Source organism: Vespula pensylvanica, chromosome 15 (genome assembly GCF_014466175.1).
Source record: "Vespula pensylvanica isolate Volc-1 chromosome 15, ASM1446617v1, whole genome shotgun sequence".
NCBI lineage: Eukaryota > Metazoa > Arthropoda > Insecta > Hymenoptera > Vespidae > Vespula > Vespula pensylvanica.
The window spans coordinates 4,648,389-4,659,143 of record NC_057699.1 but is presented as its reverse complement, the minus strand read 5'-3'; the positions used below and the strand labels follow the sequence as shown (position 1 = coordinate 4,659,143).

Genomic DNA, 10,755 nt, shown 5'->3' with positions numbered 1-10,755 from the left:
CGCGTGTGTGTATGTGTGTGCGTGTGCGCGCGTGCCTGCGCGTGGATGTATATATTATAAATACGTTCATTCAGATTTACCTTCGATATTTTCAACCTTTCAAATTCACGTTTCGCTTATCACCCATGAAATAATTATCGATGTAAGGCTTTGAATAACTTCGTACCTTGCGAGGCGATGGCAAATACGAGACCGAATTTCGTCTTTTTCTCTTTTAAATCCTACAAAATAATATTCGAGCTCCAAAGATCATATCCACGATAGTAGCGTAGATTACGCGCGTAGACGCATGCACGTGTAGGTACGTACGTACGTAAATAAATGTATAAGCGAATCGACGTTTCGTTTTCGCACAAATTATAATGGTATCGTTAAGTAGTCGTAGAGAAGTAGCGCATGGGATGACGTTTATCGTTGGTCCATTTTTATCTTCTTCTACTTCGTTGATAGAAGCCAATTTGGCAAGAGGTTCATTAAAATAATTGGGTCGCCAGATAAGTTTTTATATTTTTCGCCTGCTTCGAGTCAGGAACAAAACGATTGAATAACGTCTATTAAAAGAACGAGAGGCGGAATCTGCTGTTTTTCAATCAATGTGTAAGTCTATTATACGTACGCATAGGCGCGTGTACGTGTGCGAACTGAATTCCGTTGAAAATTATAAAACAGACGAGGAGAGTGAGCCTAGGTTATGCCGTATGCCATAGATTTCTAACTAATTCTCTAAGCGAGACACCGCGACGTCGTTTATTTCTTAGTAGGGTGTCGTCGATAAGATCACCGAAGCGACAAAGAAAAATGGCTTATTCTTACAACATCGAAGAGGTTCCGATGGCCGACGAGCCGTGCGTGGAACACGACATTCGTCGTGCGAAACAATTTTTGCTGAGGCACAGTCCCGAGTCCGGTGATAATCTGTACGTAATTGCCGGTACGGGATTTAGAAAGAAACATATAGACTTTTACCATCCAAAGATTCTAGGTACGACCACTTATCGGATCTCCTCTCAAAGATACTCGCGGAAAGGCCGAAAAATGCTGTCGATTTATTCGAGGAGTATAGCAAAAGGTTGAAGGAAGAAAGATTCAAAACCCAGACTAATCATTTGCATGACGTATACGTCCCACCTATGCAATATGAAAATGCAAAGAAGCTCATCGCGCTGTTTCAAGTAATCAAACGTTTCGAGTTAAAATCCGTTCGATTCTACGTGCGTAATTTGAAAAATCGTCTCTCCGATCGAAGAGCGCGGAACCCGAAACGAGACAGGAAGAAGATAGAATGGAGGAGGACGAGGAGAGTGAGAGAAAGAAATCGATACCAAATATGATGGACTTGCTATTTTATTTCGAACAAACTGGCGTGGGTTTGCCACGAAGCGAGATGATTTTGCTTAATCTAGCGATAAGAAAACTAGCTAGCAGCATGCCCATCGAAAACGTGAGGTACCACCGTCTATAGAATATTTTCCTAAGTATGCACTAGGTGTTATCTTTGAAGTATAGTAACTGAAAATTTGAGTCTTCGCGAGTATAGGTTTTGGGGTAAGATCCTTGGTAATCCGAAGAATTATTACGTCGTGGAAGCCGAACTTAATGAGGACGAGCTACGAAGGAGATTAGAGGTAATTGCTACTATATCGGTTTCAACGATTTTTTTTTTTTTTTTTCGATTAAAACGAAGAATAATTTCAAAGTAGCAAGTGACAGCCGCGGAGGAAATTAGAGAAGAAAATAGGGAAGAGAGAGTGCAGGAAGAGGCGGAAATTTCAGGCGAAGATCAGGAAAAAGGATTGCAGTTGGTATTTCCACCATTGCCGATTAGTACATGGAAAATACCAGCGGAAGTGCCACCGGAACAAATTGGAACTGGTGTAAACGCTAAGGTCCAAAGTTTTCTCTTTAATCTACTTTTTATTATATCTTTTCTTCTCTCTTTTTTCTTTTTCTTTTTGTTTTCTTCTCTTTCCCCCCACTCCTTTCCATTTTCTATATCTTTTAGGTATATTTCGTATGCAACAGGCTAGGAATCGACGATTGGCTCGAACTTCCGCCGGTCACGCCGCAACAAATAGTGATTTCTCGTGAAATCGTTCGTTACTTTACCGGCAACTTGAAGACACCGGTATAAATTAATATTTTGGATTATTTTACGAAACGACGCACATATCTCTTTTCGATCGTTAGATACACACTTTTCCACCGTTTCCCGGCACCGAAGAGAACTATCTCCGAGCAGAAATCGCGAGAATCAGCGCAGCGACCGACATATCGCCGATAGGCTATTTTACGTTCGGCGGATTAGACGAGGAAGAGGAGATAGATGAAGAAATGGAAGAAGGTGAGGATCGCGATATGTATCGACCTGTGTTTTTAAAGTCTCTCAAACCGAACGAAACGTTAGAATTTCGATCTAATTGGTTGTCAACGAGGTTATCCTATATTCAGGAGGGACCTTGACGGAGAATGTACATTACGATCCATTGCCAGTCAAGGATCTAGTGGATCCATCAATGTCGAATTGGTGTCATCATACTCCGTACATTCTGAAGCAGGGACGTACGGTGTGGTGGGATCCACGAGAAAGAGAGGTTGACAAACTATTTCGTAAAATTATTTTCATTCTCGCTTTCCGAGTATCAATTAATTTTTAATTAATCTTTAAAGAGGAACTTTTTATTCGCGTTTGACTACCATGATTGTTGATCGTTGACGAAGTGATCGAGCGAATGACTTGATGATTTAATCGTGTCGCGCCGTTAACGTTTAATCGTTCATTGCGATTTATAATAAAACATTTCTTTTTTAAGCTCGACGATTAATCAAACGAAATATGCAATCGACAAAATTGAAACCGTCTAGCTCAAAAAAATAACTTGGAAAATGACTTAGGAAGGAACGTTGAGAGAAGAAGAGGAAGAGGAAGGTGAAGAGGATGAAACAAGAGTCGGAGATGCGGTCAGAGAAACTGGACCACCTTTGTTGACGCCATTGTCCGAAGATGCCATTTTAGAATCTGTATTTCCGTGGACGACCAGGCAATCGTCGTTCGTTCAACTAGACACCGCGGTTGCGTTAGTAAGGTCAAATATTTGGCCTGGTGCTTACGCGTTCGCCGTTGACAGGTGCGTCTACATGTTCGATATCCCATTAAAACATTTGTCCATTCGACACATCGAACTAAGAAAGGAAAAGACGAGGAAAAGCTCAACGAGATGATTAGCAATTTGTCCATTCCATCGTAATGCCCGTACCCATGCTCGTGTCCATGCACATGCACATGCACATGCACATGCATAGGCACGGACCTATTTCACGGCATAAAATGAATGTTCGCGCATACCACGATCGTTCGAGATCGCGAAATGAGCTAACGGAGCGGAGGAAATTATGCTGATCTGCAGTCACGTTACCAGAAAATTAATGCGCGCGAAATTACGCTAATGCAATTTTAATGGTGTCATTTTCGCAGACGTTTCGCCAACGTGTACATCGGCTGGGGTCACAAGTACACCGCTTACAATTACAATCCACCGTCTATGCCTCCCGTTCAGGATCAGTATAGAATTGGTCCCGAGGTCATGGAGATTCGGGATCCTACTTTTGAAGAAGAGGAGGCTTACCGTATCGCTCATTTACCACCACCACCATTATCGATAGGTAATGATATTGTTAACAATAATAATCGATAATTAACGCATTCGTTCGATGTAACGTTTCGTACGTGTAGGAGAAGGGGAGGAAGAGCTAGGAGAGGAAGAGGAAGAGGAAGAGGACGAGGAAGAGGATGAATGATCGACAATTAACTTCTTGAATAATTCAAATCAACATAAGCTCGATTAAAGATAATAAAATAAGAACAAAATAATCAACCCTGAAAATGTATTTAAATATCTTCCCGCGTATTTACCGATGCGGTAGAGAGATTCTACGTCACGATACTATTCGTCGGCAAGTAGATTCCTTCTTTTTCAAGAAATATTTTTACTCCAGAGGTAACCGATATTATCGATAATCCTTATGGGTTTATAGTCCTAATCCGCTTACCACCTTCCGATCGAAGCGAGTGTAACTTCACAAGATGTGCATTTAACGGATATGAACAAGATATGAACTGCGATAGCAATAGAGGGAATACGAAAAATATAATATTTAATCTGAACAGTATAAATAAAAATGAACGAAAATAATGATTTTAAATTATAGCAAGATTACAGAGCGAATTTAAACCGATGGAAATAATGCCATCTACAATGCTCTTACTCATCGTATTTCATAAAAAGAACGTTTTTTTTTTAATTCTAATTAATTACGAGAGATTGTATTTTTTATTATATATACGCGTTGTAATATATTTATTTAATCGACAATAATATCTCCAGGGCATGCATCCGTAGCGAAAACAGAAAAATTTATATACAGGGATCAAAGTCTATATGATAATATTCTTCTGTTCCTACATATACTGTCTTCAGTCCGATCAATTCACACTTTGCTTCAGGTCGTAACAGAGTGAAGCCGGTTACTTCTTCTTCTTGTGCAAACATTTCATTACATTTTTTGTGCTAAAACTATAGTTACAATGCTTCGGGTAATTAGTTGCTATTATTGACAACAATTAAAAATGTTGCTCCTAACTTCAGATTATATCACGTAATAAATAACTGCGTATATATGCGTGTGCGTGTATGCGGACGTGTACACGAGGAAAAAAATTATCAATTAATAATAATGAGAATTATAATAACGAAAGGGCATATAAATTAAATTCTATATATTAATATGTAATAATTTTGTATCTAGTGAGATGATAGAACAAATGTATCAAATTAAAAAACATTTCAGAATACGGTAGCATTAATAACCGGTGGAGCTTCTGGTCTTGGTCGTGGAACCGTACAAAGATTCGTCAAAGAAGGTGCAAAAGTTGTAATTGCGGATCTTCCTAGCTCGAAAGGACAAGAGCTTGCGGATCATTACAAAGACGATGCTGTGTTTGTACCAACTGATGTAAGATTGTGACAAGTTAATCTTGCATCTATTAAAGTTTTACTTCGATATTATCTAATATTAATTTTATATACGACGTATCTGTTTATAGATCACCTCAGAAGAAGATGTATTAGCAGCTGTGAAAATGGCTAAGCATAAGTTTGGTAGGTTAACTGCAGTAGTAAATGCAGCAGGAATAGGATACGCTCATAAGACTTATGACTTTAATAAGAATCAACCGCATCAGTTAAAAGAATTTGAAAAAGTATTGAAAGTAAATACTATCGGAACTTTTAACGTAATCAGAATATCCGTTGGTCTTATCGGTGAAAATAAACCTAACGAGGATGGAGCACGTGGAGTTATAATCAATACAGCAAGCGTGGCGGCGTACGATGGACAAATGGGACAAGCAGCGTATTCTGCCAGTAAAGGTGCTGTCGTTGGAATGACTTTACCGATCTCTCGTGATTTATCCAAACATGGTATACGCGTTGTCACTATTGCACCTGGATTATTCGATACTCCGTTATTTGGATCCTTACCAGATAAAGTACGCGACTCTTTGTGCAAAATGATACCTCATCCGCAAAGATTAGGTAAACCTGATGAATACGCACAACTGGCGCAACATATCATCGAAAATCCACTTTTAAATGGAAATACGATAAGATTGGATGGTGCTCTTAGAATGTCCTAACCTAAGAATTCTGATGTTTCTGTATATTCCAACGGATGAAGGGTGCACGTGGGTTTAAGCTACTAAAATAAATCTCTTTATAATGGTATATATGATATAAATCTGTGAATAAAAAAAATAAATACTATTTTTATTTTTATATTAATTTTGTATTTCTTCCTGCCGTCGCGTCTGACCTTTGCTTCGATTCGTCGGTAACAAACGAACGTGATCTAAAAGTTAATATCTTAACTAACCATTCGGTAGATGTCGTTACTTCTATTTCATATATATGACAAAAGGAATTATTAAGTAGTAGGTAGCCCGTGTCCTTTCCACGAAGAAAGTATGAGAACATTCTGAGATATTTTCAATCGAAGAGGTTTTTATTTATATTAATATTATATTTCTAAACCGAAACAATTTCGTTAGATGCGAAGGTATTTTACCCCATTAAAATCTTATATTTCGTATTAAACAAAGAAAAAACGAAATTGCAAACGTATAAAAATTTCAATCGGAACAACGAGTGATGACTAACGTCACATGTTTCATGTGTTATCTGCGCCCATTTAAAGCGTCATTTTGTTTTTCAACAGATTTCATTCGTCGAATTTAATGGAAAAATTGTCAACGTCGAGAACGCCCTTTGCTCCTAGTGTTCACGCGCGAGAGATCAGATAATGGAAATCGTTCGTTCTTAACCTTGGTCAAGAAAATTTGACCTGACTAAGCGGACAACCGTTGCACCGAACACGTTATCGTTGTGGAATGCACGTTCGTATAAAAAGAAAAATTGAAGGCAACCATAAATTGTGCGGCTGGGAAGTTTATACGTCGATGAGGTGGCTCTTAAAGAAGTGGTACTTGTCTACATTTAAATTGTGAGTAGTGTCTAATGTATATATATACGGTTTAAATACATTAATAATTCATCAGTGAAAAATTCAGTCCTTTTGAGAATTTATTTTTGCTTTTATTTTTAGCAACTTTTTGTCTTTATTACTGGCTTTATATAAATTAAGAACTTTCTAGTAGAAAGTAGTACACACACACACACATATATATGTACACACACATGTGTGTGCGTGTGCGTGTATATACGAATATTTGTTATCAATGATTTAATTTTATTCTTTTTTCAGCTTATCACGTTTTGTGTATTCTTTTGAAAAATCTTTAATTGATGATTTATGTTAGCTTCGTTACAGTTGGCCAGAAATGACAAATCCAGCAGAAAGATTAAATTATTCGCAAGATAGTAGCAGCGATACGGAAACTGATTATAAAGAGACAGATCCAAGAGGGCAACAAAGATTATACCAAAATAGATTAAGGTAAAATATTCATCGTCAATACGGTGCATAAAGCTGTTTGGAAATTCAAAAATATTGAGATATTTTATTATAACAATAATAATGCAATTTTCATGTTATACTTTTATTTACAATCAAGTCAATTGTTATATAGAATATTTGAGATTTGAACGCGCATACATATGTGTGCATATATATACGTATATGTGTGTGTGCGTGGTGTGTATATATATATGTATATGTATATATGTATGATATATGTATGTATATATATTTATATATATATGTGTATATATGTATATATACTGATAATAAAAGTAGATTATACTATCTCATTTCTTAAATAATAATATCTCTAGACTTGTAGCATGCACATTTGGTACTTTAAACTTGTTACATGCATGTCTCTCACATTCTTTAAATTATGAACAAACTACTTATCTATATCTGATGTTAGATCAGTAGTAAATAACGGTACGATAAAACAATAAGTGTAATTATGAGAATATATTTATGAATTTAAGCTTTATCCTCGAAAGAAAGATAGTAAACTATTTTTATGCAAAGAAAATTTATATTACAATCTGTAACTCATTATTTTGATTAACGAAAAAATATTACTGTGTGAAGTTGCGTCATACGAAGCTTGTCTTTTAGATATACATTTTGTGCTGATACATTTGTCATTGGCATGATGTAGCCACCATTCACACCACATTCATATTTTATTAGTTAAATTTTCTTTAAACGCGTTTACATCATTTTATTAAGAAACTCGAATTAGTTTAAAATCAGTAAATGTCACTCGATGCTTGTCATTGGTAGCAAACATTAGTAAGGAAATGTGGTTGTTTTGCATGTAGTTGTGGTGGTTCGTCCAAACCAAAACCTTGTCTGGTACAGAGGGATGGAAGCAACGATCGGCACTGCCATTCTTATAATTCAGGCAGACATGGCACAAATATAAATCAATCGAGCAGGTAATGCACAAAGATAAAATATAGAGATCATTGGTAGCGCTTGTTTTTTTTAGAAATTCACTTTTTTATGGACATTGCTTCGTATTATTATATTATAGAATATAGAAATCAGACATTTCTCTACTTGAATTTTTCATCGATCATACATCAACTATTTTTTCATTTTCATTTAAGTAAAAACAGTCCACATCTTGTATTCCATAAGGTAGGTTTCTCTACTACTCTATTGTATACCCAATGATGCTTTATATGTTTATTATTCTAATTTCTTGTCGCATTGAATTATTCTTCTTTCATCTATGCGAAACGATTATAACATAATGTTCTTATTTCTTTAGACTCCGTTCTGGAGTTGGGCTTGGAAAGAGTCAACAAAACCAAAGTAGAGATATTATACCATGCAACAGTTCTGCTACAGAGGCTAGTATTCCGCAAGGTAGCGATGAACGAATAACATTGATCGTCGATAACACAAGGTAAATTTAAAACTACGTTGTAATTGTTGAATATAAACAAAAAAGAGCACGTAATACGAGTGTTATAAAATTCGTTTTAGATTTATTATAGACCCAGCTTTATTTACTGCACGCCCGAATACAATGTTGGGACGAATGTTTAGTTCTGGCGTCGAATATGCTCAGCCAAACGAACGCGGAGAGTACAAAGTTGCCGATGGAATATCAGCGATGGTGTTTCAAGCTATTCTTGAATATTACAAAGGTGGAATAATACGTTGTCCTCCTACGGTCACTGTACAGGAATTACGCGAAGCTTGCGACTATCTTCTCGTTCCTTTTAATGCAAATACCGTAAAGTGTCAAAATTTAAGTAAGTTTATCGTTTTTGAAATACTGCAATAATTAATCGGTATAAATAGAATATAGCCTTCTTGAATTGTTTTTTTTGTTTTTGTTTTTTTTTTTTTTTTTTTTTTAAATTCCTTTATTATAGGAGGATTATTACACGAATTATCTAACGAAGGTGCTCGCTGCCAATTCGAAAGATTCTTAGAAGATTTGATGTTACCTTTGATGGTAAATAGTGCACGTAGAGGCGATAGAGAGTGCCACATTGTCGTCTTATTGGAAGACGATATAGTCGATTGGGACGAAGAATATCCGCCGCAAATGGGAGAAGAATATTCGCAGAGTAAGTGTCGAATACTAAACTCGAAACGGTAAGTCCTTTCGATACAAGGAGTACGTTATAATATTTTGTTTTTCTCGTGTAGCCGTTAACAGTACCGCTATGTATAGATTTTTCAAATACATCGAAAATAGAGATGTAGCCAAACAAGTGATGAAAGAGCGTGGTTTGAAAAAGATACGTTTAGGAATCGAAGGTTATCCTACTTATAAAGAAAAAGTTAAGAAGAGGGCTGGCGGTCGTGCCGAAGTTATTTACAATTACGTTCAAAGGCCGTTTATACACATGTCTTGGGAGAAGGAAGAGGCAAAAAGTCGTCACGTTGATTTTCAATGTTTAAAATCTAAATCGGTTACGAATCTCGCAGAAGCCACTGCCGATCCGGTATTAGACGCCGGAGGAAATCCAATAAATGCTCTCTTGCAAGCCGCAGAACCGGTACCTCAACCAGAAGCGGCACTGCCGATGGGTTCTGACGGCGATGTCGAAGGCGGCATAGGGTTACCTGCCGATCAGGACCTTGGACCTTTACCACCCGACGAGTTGTCATGAGTCTCATCCGTTTCTCGTATGTACGTTCTTTGAAAGTACGAACGTTCACAACCTTTCCCTTCCTTTCCTTCCTCCCTTTATCTACCGCTTCTCCCCACATTCATATTTATATATATGGATGGAGCACCGTTTTTCTGAAACACGACTGTTTATATCCAAGGAGCTTTGTGGGACAATCCTTGGATAAACCTGTTGCTCGTAAGATCTAGTTTAAAGACGTATGTATTATGCGATTTTTTGTATTTTGTATATATATGATACGAGGTATGTTTCTTATATGCGATATTGATTGTGTTATTCAAAATACACCGTGTCCTTTCGATTCGCATCGATACAAACTTTTCCCATTTTGTACTATCAATAAAGTTTACAATACGATTTCTCAATAATCTTTTCTAATTCTTTATATGTATATTTTCTTTTTTTTCCATTTTATTCTTTAGGCTCCTAAGGTTCTTCTCAAGGATAAGAAATATCATATCACACGACCATTCCAAGATCATTCCAAAGAAAACCAAAGTCCTTTTTCTCCAAATATCAAACCTAATTAAGGTGAGATTCTTTTAATATTATCATTAGTCCTTTATAACTCCTTGTAACTTTGAAATCACACGTTCGTATATATTTATATTTTTTTTTTTTTTTTTTAGGTTTTATCGCATTTTTTTTGGCAACGAAATCAATTGTTCCTTTATACGTTAGTGTTCGATAAATATTTCTTTTTCCTAAATACGAATTATACGTTATATACTTAATATACAGCAGGGATAGTATATGCCAGTGTACTAAGTATAACTTGGGTTATTAGACCGCATATACTATGCATACTGTACTATTTACCAAGTATAAATATTATCATCATTATTATTATTATATTAAATATAAGTTATACTTTACATATAGTTTAGTTTAGTTATACCGAATGAACTAAAACTAAACTATAACTATATTGTACTATATACACTGTACTTTAACAAGTATATATAACATATTTTTTCAACACAAAAATGGGGAACTTGTATCGTATAAAAGGTTAAAATAAATTTTCATTATTTTATCAATTTCCTTCCTATCGTAGGAATTTATCTTA

At 36.1% G+C, this 10,755-nt stretch overlaps 3 protein-coding genes across 9 annotated transcripts; all 3 read left to right on the top strand.

The window, feature by feature from the left end:
- The first annotated feature begins 282 nt into the window (after nt 1–282).
- Nucleotides 283–4,216, top strand: LOC122634450 (radial spoke head protein 6 homolog A). The gene is given in 10 exon segments (XM_043823388.1): nt 283–917; nt 983–1,189; nt 1,267–1,446; nt 1,538–1,886; nt 2,003–2,125; nt 2,188–2,341; nt 2,449–2,591; nt 2,893–3,125; nt 3,473–3,660; nt 3,731–4,216. Coding segments are annotated over 10 exon segments (1,761 nt in total). The 5' UTR covers nt 283–798; the 3' UTR covers nt 3,796–4,216.
- A 228-nt stretch (nt 4,217–4,444) lies between these two features.
- LOC122634701 (3-hydroxyacyl-CoA dehydrogenase type-2-like) lies at nt 4,445–5,831 on the top strand. Its single transcript, XM_043823907.1, has 3 exons — nt 4,445–4,591; nt 4,846–5,010; nt 5,102–5,831. The coding sequence occupies exons 1-3, from the start codon at nt 4,583–4,585 to the stop codon at nt 5,690–5,692; spliced, it is 765 nt and encodes a 254-aa protein (XP_043679842.1). The 5' UTR covers nt 4,445–4,582; the 3' UTR covers nt 5,693–5,831.
- A 143-nt stretch (nt 5,832–5,974) lies between these two features.
- Nucleotides 5,975–10,726, top strand: LOC122634699 (BTB/POZ domain-containing protein 10). Of its 7 annotated transcripts, none has more exons than XR_006328457.1 (10): nt 5,975–6,111; nt 6,271–6,555; nt 6,883–7,008; nt 7,851–7,967; nt 8,306–8,443; nt 8,524–8,795; nt 8,919–9,116; nt 9,199–9,681; nt 10,109–10,217; nt 10,316–10,726. XR_006328457.1 is itself a non-coding variant. In XM_043823900.1 (8 exons), exons 2-8 carry the CDS (start codon nt 6,443–6,445, stop codon nt 9,663–9,665), a joined length of 1,431 nt encoding a protein of 476 aa, XP_043679835.1. In that variant the 5' UTR covers nt 5,976–6,111; nt 6,271–6,442; the 3' UTR covers nt 9,666–10,054. The 7 variants fall into 7 exon arrangements, 5 of the variants coding, with proteins under 5 accessions (XP_043679835.1, XP_043679838.1, XP_043679839.1 ...); XR_006328456.1 differs by having other exon boundaries at nt 9,199–9,685; XM_043823900.1 differs by lacking the exons at nt 10,109–10,217; nt 10,316–10,726 and having other exon boundaries at nt 5,976–6,111; nt 9,199–10,054.
- The last annotated feature ends 29 nt before the right edge of the window (nt 10,727–10,755 follow it).